General features: G+C 47.9%; 1 protein-coding gene across 5 annotated transcripts in view; it reads right to left on the bottom strand.

Moving 5' to 3' along the window:
* SUFU (SUFU negative regulator of hedgehog signaling) overlaps positions 1–18,824 on the bottom strand; it is a 121,721-nt gene that overhangs the window by 22,955 nt on the left and 79,942 nt on the right. For 3 of the 5 annotated variants that reach the window (XM_012439578.3, XM_012439580.3, XM_012439576.3), the window contains exons 4-8: positions 18,547–18,689; positions 17,553–17,638; positions 17,209–17,281; positions 13,977–14,133; positions 11,798–11,909 (exon numbers count right to left, since the gene is read on the bottom strand). In XM_012439578.3, the coding sequence (XP_012295001.1) occupies positions 11,798–11,909; positions 13,977–14,133; positions 17,209–17,281; positions 17,553–17,638; positions 18,547–18,689 (571 nt within the window). The remainder of the gene's footprint in view (positions 1–11,797; positions 11,910–13,976; positions 14,134–17,208; positions 17,282–17,552; positions 17,639–18,546; positions 18,690–18,824) is intronic. The other 2 variants (XM_012439579.2, XM_012439577.2) reach the window with 1 other exon arrangement.

Below are 18,824 nucleotides of genomic sequence, written 5' to 3' on the forward strand. Positions count from 1 at the left end.
CAACCCAACCTGGATGAGCTCTGGACATTTCTGTCTTGCCTATGATGCTATCAGAATGTTCTCAAAATATCTCGCTAAACTCCACCTATATAAATCTACAGCACTTCCTTTGTCTACTTGGGCAGGTAAGCATTTCTTTTTTCTTTTCTTTCTTATTTTTTCCCCCCCGTACACCCAGGCTGGAGTGCAATGGGGCCATCTTGGCTCACTGCAACAACCTCTGCCTCCCAGGTTCAAACAATTCTCCTGCCTCAGCCTGGGATTATAGGTGATGGCCACCACACCCAGCTAATTTTTGTATTTTTCATGGAGACAGGGTTTCACCATATTGGCCAGGCTGGTCTTGAACTCCTCACCACAAGTGATCCGCCCGCCTCAGCCTCCCAAAGTGCTGGGATTACAGGTGTGAGCCACTGCGCCCGGCCAGGTAAGCATTTCTAAAAAGGCAATGACGATTGAGTCTATTTAGGGGTCTTTGGAAAAAATTAAAACTATACTACAAGGCTACAGTAATCAAAACATCATGTTACTGGTACCAAAACAGAGATACAGACCAATGGAACAGAACAGAGGCTTTGGAGGCAACGCCACACATCTACAACCATCTGATCTTTGACAAACCTGACAAAAACAAGCAATGAGGAAAGGATTCCCTGTTTAATAAATGGTGTTGGGAAAACTGGCTAGCCATGTGCAGAAAGCAGAAACTGGACCCCTTCCTGACACCTTACACTAAAATTAACTCCAGATGGATTAAAGACTTAAACATAAGACCTAACACCATAAAAACCTTAGAAGAAAATATAGGCAAGACCATTCAGGACATAGGCACAGGCAAGGACTTTATGACCAAAACACCAAAAACATTGGCAACAAAAACCAAAATAGACAAATGGGACCTAATCAAACTCCAGAGCTTCTGCACAGCAAAAGAAACAATCATTAGAGTGAACCGGCAACCAACAGAATGGGAAAAAATTTTTGCAATCTACCCATCTGACAAAGGGCTAATGTCCAGAATCTACAAAGAACTAAAACAGATTTACAAGAAAAAAACAAACAAACCCATTCAAAAGTGGGTGAAGGACATGAACAGACACTTTACAAAAGAAGACATACATGAGGCCAACAAACATGAACAAATGCTCATCATCACTGGTCGTTAGAAAAATGCAACTCAAAACTACACTGAGATACCATCTCACACCAGTTAGAATGGCGATCATTAAAAAATCTGGAGACAACAGATGCTGGAGAGGATGTGGAGTAATAGGAACACTTTTACACTGTTGGTGGGAGTGTAAATTAGTTCAACCATTGTGGAAGACAGTGTGGCTATTCCTCAAGGACCTAGAAACAGAAATTCCATTTGACCCAGCAATCCCATTACTGGGTATATATCCAAAGGATTATAAATCATTCTACGATAAAGACACATGCACACGAATGTTCATTGCAGCACTGTTTACAATAGGAAAGACCTGGAACCAACCCAAATGCCCATCGATGATAGACTGGACAAGGAAAATGTGGCACGTATACACCATGGAATACTATGCCGCCATCAAAAACGATGAGTTCGTGCCCTTTGTAAGGACATGGATGAACCTGGAAACCATCATTCTCAGCAAACTGACAGAAGAACAGAAAATCAAACACCACATGTTCTCACTCATAGGTGGGTGTTGAACAATAACACATGCCTGTTCTCATTGCATGGGTGGGGAGGGATAACATGGGGAGAAATGCCAGATACAGGTGATGGGGAGGAAGGCAGCAAACCACATTGCCATGTATGTACCTATGCAACAATCCTGCATGTTCTTCACATGTACCCCAAAACCTAAAACGCAAAAAAATATAAAATAAAATAAAATAAATAAATAAATAAAAAGGCAACGAGGATGGTCTGCCAAGCCTGGCTCTTTCTGGCTTTCGGGGCTCACTCTTTCCCTTGGAGTGTTCATAACCTACTTGCTGAATAATCTAGTCCAGAATTTTCGCTGAGAGTGACACCAAGCTCACTAGTCTAGAGAGTGTAAGATGCTTTTTGCATCCTGAAACTTCTGAGTACTTCTAGTCTGCCAACACCTCTCTCCCATTCCCTCAAAGATTGCTGACACCAGCTTCATGACTCTCGCCTGCCAATTCTCCTGGTGTTCTGGGGGCACAATACACGTGAGCCAGATCTGAAATAATGGATTCAACCCCCTTGTCAATGCCTATGGGACCCTTCCTGATATGATAACCATTTGTTTTAATATGGAACCATAACAGAACTTGAGCAAATTTTGCTTTCTCTCTGCCACTGATTAACTTTACTCTGTCCATACAACTGGACCTAGGTTTTCTTCTCCTTGCTCCAAAGAGAAGTACAAAAATAGTGTCCTTTTTGCTGGTCATTGCACTTTTTTGCAAGACTCAGTTCTTGAATTTCAGCTTTTCTTGACCCTGTTCTTTAAAGTCTATGTTGAACATAACATCTCTCTCCTTCCAGCATTTGTTCAAATTCTTCTTAAAAATTTGAGTTGTATGAAGTATTCTCTACAGACCTATACTGATACTGGTCCCTGGAGGAATCAGACCTCCTTTTGGTTTTCAGGGGACTAGTCACAATAACAAGAGACATCTTTTATTGAGCACAGACTACTGTACTGGGTCCCATGCTAAATCCTTTATATACTTTGCTTCCTTTCATTTCCATCAGAACTCTATAAAGGGGCATTATTTTCCCCATTTTACAGATTAAAGACACTGAAACTCAGAGACTTAAGTAACTAGCCCAAGGTCACACAATGAGTAAAGAGCTGAGACAAAGTCCCAGGTCTCCTTGATACCAGCAAAAATGTAACTATAATATTTCTCCTTAAGAAACTCTCATCTCTTTTGAGTGGTCTTTTCTCAAAAGGGGTTTCGGGGCCATGAAGATACATCTATCTTTTCCCTGAATTCTTAAAAGAACTGCCTTCCTGGAAGACAGGGCAGGACTTCCCAAAGGGTATTTGATGGAATTTTAATTTAAGAGGAGCCTCTAGAAAAACAGGTGTGGCAAGGGCTGGATGCAATATGCCACATCTCAGATTAGAGATTCACAAAATGTTGGCATTTTGGACTCTGAGGAGGATGATAGAGGGAAAATGAACTAGTTTCATTTTGTGTAAGCCAGCATTTTCCAGCTGTAGCCAGAGAACCCTCTTTTCACTGAACACCCAACAAAATCCCCTAAAATGCTGCGGGGACCTCCTTTGGGGACTACTGGCCCAGGGTTTTCCCTCCTGAACTCTGCCTGCCCAAGCTACTTTCTCACAGGGCTCACACTCCCTGCTGGCCAGAATTGGGTCCACAGCCGAGTTCGCCCCATTATCTTCTGTGCCTCTGAGACGGATGTTTTCCAGGGGGTTGTCAATGATTCTCCACTGCTCACTCTCAACTCTCTGCCTGAGGCTGGGGAAGCTGAAGTTCCCCGAGGCTTGCCCTGGCAATTACTGTGTGCTTTTTACCTGGCATCCATCATCCTTTCTTTTCACTGGGCAGGGCAAACTATAACCATTCATACAATATATATTTTTTTAACTTTTCTTTTTTAGAGTTTAAAGAGTCAAACAGTTCCATAAGGCTCATTATAACTGTCACTGTCTTCCCATGACCCCCCCCGCCCGAGACAACTGTCACCTGTGTAGATGATTCTTTCAGTATTTTCCTTGATATTTTCAATATATTTTATTTCTAGTTCCTGGTACTTTTCTTTCCTTTTTTTTTTTTTTTTTTTTGAGACAGAGTCTCGCTCTGTTGCCCAGGCTGGAGTGCAGTGGCACAATCTCAGCTCACTGCAACCTCTACCTCCCAGGTTCCAGCGATTCTCTTGCCTCAGCTTCCTGGGTAGCTGGGATTACAGGCATGTGACTGTGCCCAGCTCATTTTTGTATTTTAGTAGAGACAGGGTTTCATCAGGTTGGCCAGGCCGGTCTCAAACTCCTGACCTCAAGTGATCTGCCAGCCTCAGCCTCTCAAAGTGCTGGGATTATAGGCGTGAGCCACTGTGCCTGGCCTAATATTTCCTTTTCATGCTTTACCTACTGACTCCCCACTATGGAAGATAAGCTTTTAGCTCTCTTCCATGCTGCCTTCCTGCCTTCCCAGAATAACTGCACCATCAGTTTGTGTGGATTGGTATTAAGTGTTTACATTATTATGACTATATCAATGCTGTTTATGGCTGAGCCATGTATTATATTAATATACTTTTCCTTTCTGCCATAATTTTCTATTTTCCTTGCTTTTAATACCTGTCTTAGTTTTCTATGTGCTTATCACCAATTAAATTAGAATTACTATTATTGGCTGGGTGTGGCAGGCCACGCCTGAAATTCTGGCACTTTGGGAGGCTGGGGTGGGAAGATTGCTTGAGCTCAGGAGTTCAAGGTTAACTCAGGCAACATAGTAAAACCTCATCTCTACCAAAAGTATAAAATTTAGCTGGGCATGGTGGCATGTGCCTGTGGTCCCAGCTACTCAGGAGGCTGAGGAGGGAAGATCACCTGAGTTCAGGAGGCAGAAGTTGAGATCACACCACTGCACTTTAGCCGGGCAACAGAGTGAAACCCCATCTCAAAAAAAAAAAAAAAGAAATGATTTACTCTTACCAATGGTACACAGATCCTCCTCCCATGACATTCAAATACTTCAAGTATTTATCAATTTTATCTTCTTGAAGATATTTCTCCAGGGGATCCTTCCAACATGCTCCCGCCTGAGTTGGCTGCCTTCCGTTCCTGCTACACCACTGTCATCTGGGATCACTCTCCCCTCCGCCCTGGATTCTCCTTGCCTCTTTCTCATGTTGGATTCATTTCCTACTCCCATATGTGTTCCTCATTCATTCGGATGGAGAGTGTCCTCTAGCTGATTTCACTCTATTTTTTAGTATGCCTCTCTCAGCTAAATGATCTCTTCTGAACTGCCACCTTCAGGGGTTTCCAGGCAAACTAAAATACCAGCTTTCCTCTGTGCACCAACATGCAGGTGTCCAAGGCCCTGTTTCCAGTTATGTTTTCTGGCATGTATCCCTCTCCACCTTTATCCTCTTTTACAGGCAATACTTGGTGAAGAAGCTCAGATCTGGAGTCACACCACCGAAGATTCAAATCCTGACTGATAATCCCTGCAGTCTGATGCTAGATAAGTTCTACAACCTGGCTGAGTCTCAGTGTTCTAAGTCACGAGAGAGGAACAAGGGCATCCCACGATGCAGGGCCAGGCACACAGTGACATACAATAAAAACTGCCCACTCAGCCACAAAGACTGGCCCAGGATTCCTTCTGTATTGAGAGAACCACACCAATGGGTGGCTTATGGGATGGCTTAGAGGTGCAATTGATCTAAATTGATCTATTTCGTCTTTACCACCTGTCTATATAACACCTTCTATATTTGTTCTTCTCACTGCATAAGGTGACTTTTTATAGATTGTAATATACCCTCTCCTTCTGGTGTCAAGGTAGATCCCTGATTTCTAGTACTGTACAGTTCATAGTACACACCTTGATCACCCTAGCTACATGTAACAGACTGAAAGAGTCTCAACCATGCTTCCTTTCCACCCTGGTCTCTCTGAATGAAAAAGTCTTAGTTTTTCCACAATGGGACCAAAGGGGTATTGGTCCCATTCAGTCAGTGGCAGCAGGGGTGGAAAGGAGAGGAGTTGAACTATTGAGACTTCTTTTAGCCACAATCCCAGTCCTGTGACAGTCATGACGTCTGTACTGGCCACACGACTTGGGGCCTTCTCCTTGGGGACGCCTGGGAACAGGAACCAGGGCATTGAGCTTGGCAACTATTCAGAAGTGAAGTGGATTTGGCCTGCTGGGCCCAGACCAACCTCTGCCTTCTGCCCCCTCACCTGGGAGATTCTTCCTTTTGCTTTCTGATTGCTGATGAAAGCTCTGAACTTTCCAGAGAAAGAACCACCTGCAGGTCTTTAGGGCAGAACTGGAAAAGGGTGTGGGTGTGGGATAGAGGGAGAGGGGACCAGCTCACTTCTTAAGTTCTTGTTAAGAACAAGACTGTATAACCTGGTTATTCTGAGAAATTTTCTCATAAGGACAATACCAGGAGTAAAAAGCCACAAAAGGTGAATGGTAAACACCAATACCCAAATAATATAATGCAGTATTTTGTTTTTTTGTTTTGAGACAGGGTCTCAGGCTGGAGTGCAGTGGTGAGATCATGGTTCACTGTAGCCTCAACTTCCGGAACCAGGTGATCCTCCCACTTCAGCCTCCAGAGTAGCTGGGATTACAGGCACGTGCCACCACACCTGGCTAATTTTTTGTATTTTTTATAGAGCTGGGGTTTTGCCATGTTGCCCAGGCTGGTCTCGAATTCCTGGATTCAAGAGATCTTTCTACCTCAGCCTCCCAGAGTGCTGGGATTACAGGTATGAGCCACCACACTCAGTTTAAAAATGCAGTATTTTCATTGTGAATATCCCAAAGGTAAAATGTGATCACAAAATGGTGGGGCAGAGTATGGCTAAAGAAGTCAGGATGAGTGAAATCTGCATTAGGGGATTTCCTAGACAACTATTAACTCCTCTGGGCACCAGGGGCCTCCATTCCCAGCCCTGCCCTCTGACTTGGGTGGGAGATTAGGAACCCTGCTCTCCTGAATGAGCTTGCTCTAGCCAGAACCCCAGCTTTCCTTTTTCTGAGACACTGAGTCATTTCCTTTCTCTAGCTCTTACCTTTGAGCCTTCCTTTTCCCTTCCCTGGAGAAGTGACTCATTGCTGAAGTGTTGGGTGACACAAGGATCAAGGATGGGCGATAAAAATACTCCTGATTGTGCAACTCTTGGGAGGGGGATGCAGCATTTGGGCTGAGAATTCAAGCACCAGTGAGAATTCTGAAGTTGGGGTGTTAACAATGGCCATGGCTTCATCTCTTTGGGGAAGTGGAGCAAAGAATGGAGTTAAAACAGAAATTTACCCAGGCCAGACTTGCTGTGGAGCCCCTTGCTCTGCCCTTTCAAATGTGTATTTCTGAGAAAGGCCTGTAAAGGCATTTGGTGTGACAACATGGATCACAGTGAGGGAGGCAAAAGGGAGCCTGCTGTCCAGGAAGCAGGGAGCAGAGAGGCCTGGGCTGTTCCTCTCATCAGCCCTGCAGAGTCTGGCTGGGGCCCTAAAAGCAGGGCTGTTTCTTTCTGGGCTTTTTTTTTTCTCCAGTGCAAACAACTGTACTTCCCCATCGTGGGAGTGTGAGGAAAGCCAACGTGACAGAGAGGGCTCCAGCTTGGCCGCTGCACTGGCACATCAGACCCCTGAAGCAGGGTTACCCAACACTGCCCTTCATGCGAGCGCCACCAGCCACAGCCCAGCTGTTTCCCCAGGTGGAAACTCACCTTCCTTCACCCCAATTCACTAGTAGGTTGGATGCAAACGAGATATTTTCTTCTAATTAATCTTCATGGACCTCATAGGCTGAGCAAAACAAAACACAATTTTCTCTAAAGGATGACTCCCTGGCCAGGTTACAAGCTGTTCAAAATGGGAATTAGAGGCAGCAAAGTCACCCTAATCAAAGGCCAAACAGATAGGAGCAGAGACAATCACAAGAGTAGAGAGAAATGTATGTGTATGTATGTGCGTGTGTGCTGGGGAGGTGTTGCAAATGAGAATGTTACAGCAGAGGAATTTATGGTACAGAATCTTAATTCTCCAGGAAATTAAGGCAAAAAACTTTTTTTAAAAGGTCTTAAGAGCTGCTGGTGTGATTCCAAAAGACTGAGAAACTCAGCAGTGATGGTGAGTTCACTTTTTAGAGGTGCCTCAACTACAAAGTACTTCTCCCACAGTTAGGAACTTTTCCCCTCCAACACAAGTGTGCACATATGCATGTGTCCTGTCCCTCTCTGGGAGGGCGCACAACTCAGAGAGCTTCCTAAGGGTCTCCAACCTCAGGTGGTAAGTCACTGGCTGAGGGAGGAGGTGGTCCTAGAATACTGATGTGGGTTTCCAGCATCTAATCAACAGTTTAGAGAGATACAGGCCAGGTATGGTGGCTCATGCCTATGGTCCCAGCATTTTGGGAGGCCAAGGTGGGATGATCACTTGAGGCCAGGAGTTTGAGGCTGCAGTGAGTTATCATCTTGCCACCACATTCCAGCCTAGGTGACAGAAGGAGACCCTGTGTCTTAAAAAAAAAAAAGAAAGAAAAGAAAAGAAAGAAAGAAAAGCAAACCTCTCCACACAATTCACCTGACCACACGTATCTTCTGTGCACTGTAGAGAGACCAAACTCCGTAGTCCACGTCTGACCAGGTGATCTCAGACAGAGAGGATGCCCAGGAACTTTTCCCTCCTCAAATCCCTACAGATGTCGGCAGGCAGTCTTTAAACCAGGCTATCCTTGTTCAGCACAAAGGAGCTGCTTCTCATCCTTCCCAAACTCACCCGAGCAGGCAGTGGGAAGGGAGGCGCCAGCAAGCTGAAGGAGGCTTTTCTCAACTGATCATCTTGGGAAAAGCTAGATACAGATTTCATGGCTGGAATGCAAGGGTTGTGAAATGCTAAAGAAGCCCCAAAGAGGGCCAAGGACTCTCCCTCCGGGAAGGCAGTGGGAGGAGGGCTGGCAACAAAGAGCGGGAGAGGAGCAGGTTACCCAGGAAGACTGCCTTTCTGGAAAGGAAGAAATAGACCCTCAAAATGGAAAGAAATCCCCTAGCCCTGAGGTGGTAGAGAGGTTAAAGATAGGGTTGTTTTTGTTTCTGCACATGAAGGAAATAAGGCCTTGTGTCACAAAATAATTTTGGTACAAATGAGCCAATTATGACATAGCTTGTTATTTCTGGGATTTGGAATCACCGAGGCTCATGGCATCTCCTAGGAGTTATTTAACTCCCCTAGAGTTAAATAAGCCCAATATGCTTCTAATATGAAGCTTTGGCCTTGCCCTTGGTGCCATGTGAGAGGTCCCGATTCATGCTGCAACTAGTTAGATGAATTCCACCAGTAAGGGTCATTATTTTCTCAGAGATACAGTCTGATGTGTCCCACATGGGGTCTCTGAGAATGGGATAAGGAAGATTACACCCGTTTTAATGGCTGATAGATGGCTGTAAGCTCTACCCCTTTCTAACTGTGGACAAGATACTTATTAGCCTCTCTGCACCTCACCATTAAAGGGGGATATGTAAGATTATCGGCCACAGGGTGGCTATGAGGATGAGTTAAATGAATGGCGGTAGATAGTAGCTGGCACATTACCTAGCACAGAACAAGTACTAATAAAGTGTTAGCTGCTGTTGAGGTGTGAAAAGAGCAAGTGTTTGACGCCCCCAAGTAGGCCAGCACCCAGCTGCTAATGCCCAGGCTTCATCAGCTGCTCGGAGCCTCTGATCTAGCTCTGTATCTTCCTCAGACCACAGACAAACCCGCAAAGACCTATGCATCAGAGCTCTCCGGTCCAGAAGTCCTGACTAAGGGGAAATGAGATGTGCAGACAAAATATGGCCCATGCTGGCTGCACCCCTCACAGGGAGAGGCGCAAACACTGGTGCCAGCACATTTTGGGTCAGCTTTCTCAGTTGCAATCCATGTGGTGTATCTTAAACGGGGTCAGGTCCCAGAGTGGGCAGCACAGATATTACCATCGAGCTCACTGATCTGAACTGAGTCCATCATCATCGATCCTGAGATAACAGGAAGCTTGAGTCTGACAGGCTCGAGGGGTGTGTTGGAAAATGTTCTTGGCAAAGAAGGAGGAGAAACCATTTCTCAACCAATTGCTGACAAATTGGTAACCAGCACCAAGAGCCTCAGAGGAAACATTCTAAACCCCTTGGACTGCAGATCCTGGCACTTTAGAGTCCTGACCAGGCATTAAACCTACAGCAAGGGGAGACAACCCCTGGCATCTCGAATCTATTCCCACCCCTCTCTCTGTATCTCAGCCAACTCAAGCCAAAGGGTATAAGCTGCACCTCTTAGCCTTATGTCTACAGAGACTTTGGACCAGAACCAATACCCTACAGCCCAGTCAGGGTGTGGGCTGAGTCTGGACTTACATGTATGTCTAGGAGCCCAGAGCCGTGTGCCCCCTTGCAATGTCTGGGGGTGCAGTAGCTGGAAGTGCCCCCAAGCCAGTGAGTGAGATCTCAGGCCTGTCCCAGATACACAAGAGAGGCAAGAAGGGTGTATCTCTGCAGAAGTCTGTGCCCTTCTGCCTAGAAACCCCAGGCTTCTAGAGGCAGAGAGCCATCTGGACTGAGACTGTCTCCAAATTATAGGCCTTCCAGTACCTCTGGCTTCCCAACAGTGCCAACAAGGTCCAAAGCGAGAAGCCAAGCTTAGGGAATGGGAAGGAATATAGCCCTGGGAAGGGTCCAGACTCACAGGTAGAGAGCTTCCATATGTCCTATGACCTAGTGTGGCCATCTGCTGCTGCCAGGGGACAATCAGGATGCCTCAAGCCAGCTACTTCAGGTCAGCTGGCTGGAGAAACCCACAGGCCAGAGTTAAAAGCTGTGGTGGCGGTGAAGCCTTCTCCAGGCTCTTGCCAAAGAGCTCAACTCTCAGGACAGCCCTGTTCCCAGAGTAACTCTGTTCCAGTCAGGTCCCAGGAGGCAGCCTCAACTTTAACCAGCCAGGTCTCCCCTATGCTATCCTCTTGAGTTCCTTTCCCTGCTTATTAAAATTCTAAGGCGCTCTCAGGGTCCATGCCATGTTCTTCCTCCTCCAAGACGCCCTCCCTAACTACCCTAGATCCTGTGGACCTATCTTTTCTGTAACGCACTGAAGCGTTACTATTTCTGGGAACCACAATCAGTAACTGGAGCTAGAATCCAGAGAAGCAGCCATTTCCAACAAATCACATCTACAGCCAGACGCATGCCATTAAAAGGAAGAGCCTGCGCACCCCAGATGGCCCCCTGGGTCCTGAGCTTGTCAGATAGCAAGTGTGTAATAAAGACTTCTTACAAGAAGGCTAGATCACCCTGGTCTTGCAGGATGACTGACCCCCCCTTTCAGCCCAAGGCACAGCAATTTCCTCCCTGGCAGGCAAGGTTCCTGCTTTGGGCTGCCAGCCCCCAGGTATCTCCTGCCAGCAGCTATTCCCTAGAGTTTCCCTGGGACTAATGGCAGAGGGGGGTGCCCAGGTCCAGCCCTGTCCATCACTCATCCCCTCTATCAGAGGAAGAGAGGTTGGCAGGAAGCGGATCTGACCTCTGGGGTGGCCACAGTCTCTCCTAAGGGCTACAGGAGCCCCTGGACAGGCAGCAGAGGCCTGCAAAGGACTTCCTTTCCCTTCCCTGGGCCCCAGGGAAGAGAGGCAGGAAGAAGGGCCTCAAACGCAGGCATCCAGTATGGGGCTGGCCAGAGAGGGAGGCCCCCAGGGTTGTAGCTATCAGCCAGAGACCAGGCTCCAGGAAGGAAGGAAGGGCAACTCTAGCCGAGACTGAGATAAGGAGGGAACCGTGCTCAGCACAATGGGCTCCCACAAGGCTGGGAGGCCCCAAGTCAGATTTCACCTCAACCTGGCCTCCCGTCTGTTCACACGGCTCATGTAAATATTTACTGATGTTTATATTCACGGTCTGCTGGGTCCCCTCTGAGGCCCTCTCTTATGACCCGCAGATAGATCTGTGTGCCCCAGACCATGCCTGCTCTTAAGCCTAGAGACCCTGGGCCCATCTAGCAAGGGCTATGTACCTTGTTCTCTCTCATGCAATCCACAGGGACAGGCCCTTCAGAACAAAACTGTCCTCTTGTTCCAGCCCTGGGACACTGGGGAACTTACGGGGCCCGGTCGTGGGCAAGGCCGTTCTGCCGCTGAGGGTTGATTGGTGGAAGGACAGGTTTGCTGTTGATCTCGAGTCCTCTCCTCAAGGTCTCCCGGATCTGCTCTGTGTCTGCAACAACACCACTAAGTTGCCCAGTGGCCCAGCAGGCTCCCAGCAACTCCCACCCTGCTCTTGAAACCTGGCTTAGCAGAGGTGCTAAGAAAAACTACCACGCTGGTCCTCTCTAGGCATCCAGATGTACTGAGTGAGTACAGACTGTGAGGGGACAATCGTGTTCTTAAGAAGCTCTGGGTTGGAAGAGTGCCATTCTTGTAGAAGTCAGAGGTAGCCTCTAGAGTTCAGAAGGGTGGTCTCTCCCATCCTTTTCCTTCCTGTGTCACAGGCCCGAGGTTTACCCTTAACACGGTCAATCCCCAGTGGTCAGTCTCTGTGTGGAGAATGGATGCGCGTTAAGGCCGCAAGCGCCTTGCCACGAATGGGCAGCTGCCTCTCACACACCTTTCTGGGTTCTGGGTGGTCAATTAGCATCTGACCCTGCCACCCCTTCCCCTTGTACTCAAGTCAGTGAGATGCTGAGATCATCTCTCACCTTGGCCTAACCCAGGAAACTCTGCCTCTCCATGGAGAGGGCATTATTTCTTTGCAAGGTGCTTTGCTGGTCTTTGGGGTAAAGCTTACTAGTCTGGTCGCCTATACTGAGATTTGGATCTAAGATTTATCTCTGCAAATTGTAAACACGTACAAAAAAGCAAATTAAAATTAGTTGCTCAAAGAGTGGCCTCAGATTGGGAAGGGATGATTACTAACTTTTCTAAGTATTTAACTTGTTACAGTAAGATGGATTACTTCTATAATTTTTATAGAAGCCAATAATAATTGAAATTTTAGACAAGACTATGACTGCCTTTTTAAATCACCTCTTTGGTCAAAAGCAACCAAATGATTCTAATAACTGTATACCCCCTCTTTGAGCCTCCAATAGGCTTGGCATACCATTAGAACAAACAGGAAGGAAAGAAAGGGCTCGGCCGGGTGTGGTGGCTCACATCTGTAATCCTAGCACTTTGGGAGGCTAAGGCGGGTGGATTGTTTAGAGCTCAGGAGTTTAAGACCAGCCTGGGCAACATGGCAAAACCCCAACTCTACAAAAAATACAAACATTAACTGGGTGTCGGTGGCGTACATCTGTAGTCCCAGCTACTTGGGACACTGAGGCTGGAGAATCGCTTCAGTCTGCGAAGCGGAGGTTGCAGTGAGCCAAGATCAAGCCACTGTACTCCAGCCTGAGCAAGAGACCCGTCTCAAAGAAAAAAAGAAAAAAAAAAAAGGGCTCAAATATTTGCACTAGGGGTTTAAGTTTGTCCTTTACAGAACGAACAAAAACCTTTTATAAGTATTATCATATGTGTATTTTATTCAGGGCTGTAGACACTCTTCAAAAAATAAAAGATGGAAGAGTGAAGAAAGGAAGTAGACAAAGAAGCTGTCAACACATGTATATGTAAGTGGCTGCTTTTCCTTTGCAGTTAGTTGGGGACGCCCTCTGCTAAAAACCACAACTGTTTCTGTAGCCAAGGTCAGCATAGGGAGATTCCAACAGGACAGCCATGTCCTCCTTCCCCAAGACCCCATCCGGAACACAGTGCAGAGGCCCTGCCCACAGCGCCTAACCCTGTATCTGTATGACAGGAGGTGGGGCAATTTGCAAGCTGGCCTCATACTCAGGCCCCTCTTGTCAAAGGCCTGGGAGGGCTTGAGGCCAGAGTGAGCCTTGGATCTGGCATGTCCTTCAGGCCAGAGCTGGGCCCTGTGTCAATTCCGTGGGTGGCCGACACTTGTTCTCTTGCTCTTGGGTGGACTATGGACTTTTCCTGTAACTGTTCTAAGGCTTCCACTCACCTCCACGACCTCAGATTGCAAGGGGCAAATCTAAAACACAATGCTGCCTGCTGGTGATGCATTTGAAATACACACAGGAAACACAGCTAGAAATGGGCCAATAAAGCTCCCTTAATTCCACCCTGCTGGAAGACTTCACTTGCTGTTTAAATCATGCCAGGAAATAAACCATTGAATGGGTTGTTTTTGTTAGAGACCCATCCTAGAGAGCCTGGAAAACAGGCCTGGGGAAAAGGAAGGAGAAAGGCTGGGAGAAGGCTGGGTGATGGCTCCCACCTTTGCCAGAGAGCCGCCGGGGCTGTGTGCCGATGCAGATGCTCCGGCTGTCCTCGTCATCCTCGGGGGGCCGGCTCAGATCATCCCAGGCACATTTGGCACTGACACCACTCAGGTTGGAGCCGTCTGTCTCAATGCCTTTGTCAACTCTCTCCTGCTTGAAAAGAGCCAAAGAGCCAGAGTTCTTTCAGAGAACTAGTGGCCCAAGGTCACCATCCTTTCAGCCACCACTCAGTATTTACTGAGCCCTTATGGTGCTGAGCACAGGACAGATGCTGGAAGAGCAGGGTCTCTGACCTTGTTCTGCCCTGGTTACCAATGCATGATAGTCTCTGCCAGCTCTTAGACTCCTCCAGGGGAATGAGGGATTGGGGAAACCAGGAGGAATCCAAATCCCAAGTGAAGCATCTCTACAATCAACCTTCCAGTACAATGGCCTCTACCTGTTTCAGAGCCCCAAACCTGTCCCCGTCGGACTGACTGGTCGAGCTGATGTGGCCATGAGAGAACCTACTCCTCTGAGGAGAGGTGTGATCCTTCCTCTCCTCCCAATCTTCCAGCCAGAACCTCCCAGTCACTGCTGTAGAAGACAGGGTGGAAGCCTGCCACAGGCAAGAGGCCGCACCTGCAGTTTCTCCTTCTAACAGCTAGAGGGTGTGGTCACACAAGGAAGAGCCACCAGAGAGCAGAAGGCCGGACTCTTCCCCCAGCTGCATTGGTTCCCTTGTTTGGCAAAGGACTCCGGATGGAGATTGCTTCCTATTTCTTAGACTGAAATGGGGGCCTGGAGTGCAGTGACTATCTGCAGATGCCCTTTCCACACCGAGACCCTGCCTTTGTGCAGGCCTTGGTATTGCTGAGTCCAAACACTCTCCAAATGACCTCAAAGAAGAGTTGTACTCAAAACATTCCTGGATTTTCTGGTTAATCAGTTCTGTGATGCTGGGCCTTGAATTAAAAGTCATCTGGAAGGCTCTATGCCCATGTAGACCAAATAAAGCTTGTGACTGAGCACCTCAACAAGAATCTGTGCTTCCCGGCTCCACTGGCCTGTTGGTCAGCCTGGGAGCCCATCTGGGGAAAGCACAGATACTGTCCTTATTTTCTGGGACCACTCAGCAAGTGGCTCTGCCCCAGACGCCTCCTTCCCATCAGTTATCTCCTCCTTCCAAGTGCTAACGCTGGCCTGGGCAAAGCTGGAGGTTCCAAGCAGGAAGAGGCTAAGCAGGGAAATGCTCTGTGTACTCTGGGTGGGAAGCATGTATACCCTAGTATGCTCAGGGGATAACCTGAGCTTTTTCCTCTCCACTGGCTGCCCTGGGGTCCCTCACTTAGGTAAAGAGTTGCAGATTGACAATTCTTGGCTCAACTTGTCCAGCCCACTTACTTTATAAGTAAAAAGAAAAAGCTAAGACTCAGAAAGGTGAGGGACTTGTTTGGGCACACAGCTTGTTAGTGTAGGGCTCAGATCACAGGAACATATGCCAGCTCTAAGTGGACTGATAGCAAGCAGGCCCCAGAAAGGCACAGTGAATACAGAGGAGTTTACACTTGGTGCACAGCACCACCAGGAAAGAAAGCTGTCCTTTCTCCCTATGGGATCTCAGCTTGCTTTTTAAAGACCACTAGGTGCTCCGGGTTCTGCCAGCTACTCTCAAGGGAGTCTGCTGACTAGGAAGGAGAACAGCTCTTGGCATGGAAGGACGGCTGCTTACCCTACTAGTGCAAGAACCAGGTTCTTTTTAAGTACTTGGTACTTATGACAGAGACCAAACAATGGCTCACAGTGCCCCATGACGGATCCCAGTGCAGCTACAGGACAAGGGCCTAGGGAAACACAGCATTCTTGGTTCTTGAATATGCAGAAGATACAAGGAAATCAAGTTTAAAGTAGAGAGAACAGAGGATCCTGGCAGCAGTTTGAAATGTTCAGTGTTAAAGGCACTAGGAAAACAGAGGAGCATCATCTGTGAATGAAGAGGATTTATGCCCAAGAACTCACAAGTCTACAGTGAAGAACTCAGGGGCTGCTGGTTACATGTCCATCTGCCACCTCTCTCTTGCTTTTAACACATGGAACTCCTGGCAGCTGCCTGTGGCCTACCAGATTTTTTAACAGAAGAATGAAAGGTTTAGAGATGGCAATGACCTGCATTTTGTCAGGGGAGTAGATGGAGCCAGACACATGGCAGGCACATCATTAGCTGTCTGTGGCTCCTGCTTCAGGAGAAGCCCATAAAAAAAGGCAGTTATGGGCCAGGCATGGTGGCTCATACCAGCAATCCCAGCACTTTAGGGGGCCGAGGCAGGCGGATCATCTGAGGTCAGGAGTTCAAGACCAGTCTGGCCAACATGGTGAAACTCCATTTCTACTAAAAATACAAAAACTAGCTGGGCATGGTGGCAGGCACTTGTAATCCCAGCTACTCAGGAGGCTGAGGCAGGAGAATTGCTTGAACCCAGAAGGCAGAGGTTACAGTGAGCCGAGACTGTGCCATTGCACTCCAGTCTGGGCAACAGACTGGAGTGAGTGAAACTCCATCTCAAAAAAAAAAAAAAAAAAAAAAGACAAAGAAAGGTAGTTACATTCTTGTGGCTTTCAAAATTCACCTGCATGCTAAAGAAATGCTTCTAAAACAGCAAAGATGACACTGAAACACTGTCCAGGTAGGCCACAGGGAATGGGCAGTTGCCAGACTGTCTGTCTAGGGTTCCAACCTTTTCAGGGTAGGAGCTCTGCATCTGACTGTCCAAGACAGAAAATGCAGCGAAAAGGGGGATGAGATCGTTAACCAATTAGCGCTCACTCCTGCAGGTGGGCCATGGAGTCAGTATCACCTACACTACTGTCTGGTACAGAGCGGTGGTGGCCATGGTGGCTCCCTGAGAGTCTGGGAGGCAGGTGAATGAATACTGGGCAAGCAAGCAATATCCACTATATTTATCTTTTATTGCTGGTAATCTAATTTTTCAAGCCAATATATATTTTACATACAATAGAATCATCCTTTTAAAATGCAAAAATACATATATGTCTGAGGACTAGCTTTCCTAGGCTGAAATTTCTGCTCCCTATGTGCTCCACAGAATTCAGGGGACAAGTTCCAAATGATGCCATATTTCTACTCACTCACACATAAAGCTCCTCCATTTTCCCAGGATGAAAGCCAGTGTTATTTGGAAGAGGCCTAGGCACAGGGTGCTAGAAAGGTTTTCCTCACTCAAGACATACTTGCAGGTGTGGATCGATTTCAAATATGGTCTCTCCCCTCCGCATGTCAGTTATCAGCCAGGGGCCTCCAGCGCTGTGGACAAGGAAAGGGGATACGATGGTAACTGAGGGTCTGGGGCTGATGGGCTGGGCCTACAGCCTGACCTGTTTGCTGCCTTAGGCCCAGGACACAGGGGACTAGTTTGTGGTAAGGGACTGTCAGGGAGTGAGTCGTCAGAAAGCCCTGATATGAAAAACCAGGGCCTGAAGTAACAATGCAAAAGGGAGCCCCACATGGAGGGTGACAGAGGGACTCTCACCCCCAGGCCCAGGGAGCCAGGCTCCCACCTTGCATGAGTACTCACACAGGTACTGTCCGCAGCAGCTCCAGGATGCCCTGCCCGTTCCACTGCTGGGCTGAGTGTAGCTCCTCAGTGCAGACACCAACGATCTAAGGCCCAGGATAGAAAGCCACTGTGTGTTAATGGCTGGCCCCCATCCCAAGAAGGGTCAGCTACCCAGGTTCTCTGAGTCACCTCTAATTGGGAGACCACACACAGGATCTGTGCTCAGAAGTTGGTGCATCCAAGATGGGATGGTTCCCTTAGGAGGGAGTGGCTCCCTGGCTGAGAAATGGCTGGGTCCACAGGCCGGCCCTGAGGCCTGACCCTTGCCCTTGCTGTGTCTGGGTGACACCAAGTCTAGCTCTCGGCTGCAGAGAAAACCAAGGCCTGAGCAACTCAAGATGGGTCCTCAGGCCATGTCTCTGGAAGTAGGGGAGGTTCAGGGAGCTGTTCCTACCCAGTCTGGTATCATGGGAAATGTAAACAAGAGACTTTGAGACCTATTAGTCTTGGAACCATCACCAACAGGTTCTAGCACTTGCAGAGAAACTCCTCCCTTCCTTCTTAGGGGTTAGGCCTTGGTGTAAATATCAAGGGAATCAGTGGAAACTTCACGCAGACTTCATTGTGACCAAAAAGAAGCACTGGTCAAAGCTGGGCAGGTTCCCACAGCTTCTGAGAAACAGCAAGTATGACCCAGAGCTGGCTTCCTGCTGTAAAGTCCTGTTCCCGAGACTGGGTCTTCCCTGTTCACAGAATACCTCCCACCCCCGTTACTCCCTCAGCTACAGCCATTCTCTTCCACCCAAATGGCTTCCTCCCCTCCCCCCTTCTCCCATCTCAGCAGGTTAAATCGGACCATCTAAATCTACCTGATAAACCATCAGAGGAAACAGAAATCAGGAGGAGGCCAAAGGAAACCTCCCCTCCCTTCACTCCCCCTCTTCAAGCATCCCTGTCCTGCCAGGACCTTTCCCACGGGAAGGCTTGAGCCAACGTCCAACCTGTGCCTTACCTGGAGGAAGGTAACTACCCCAAAGGGTGTCTGCACGGGCTGCATCTGTGGGTCCTCTGTCAGCAGCATGTGCTGAATTCTTGACTCACTGTTATCCAAAGGGCTGTGCCAGGACACGTGGTCCCCACTGCAGAAGGTGTTCTCTGTGGGAGAGACACAAGGATCCTCAGTGTTGGAGGCCCCAGATCCAGGCCTGGAATGTGGCCTGGGATCTCACTAGCCCAAGCTGGGAGGTTTCCCAGACTCTTAGGGTAGCCCCTGTGAAGGAAGAGAAGCAT

Source organism: Aotus nancymaae, unplaced genomic scaffold (assembly GCF_030222135.1).
Source record: "Aotus nancymaae isolate 86718 unplaced genomic scaffold, 86718_ANA_hifiasm-v0.15.2.pri h1tg000010l, whole genome shotgun sequence".
In the NCBI taxonomy this organism is placed as follows: domain Eukaryota; kingdom Metazoa; phylum Chordata; class Mammalia; order Primates; family Aotidae; genus Aotus; species Aotus nancymaae.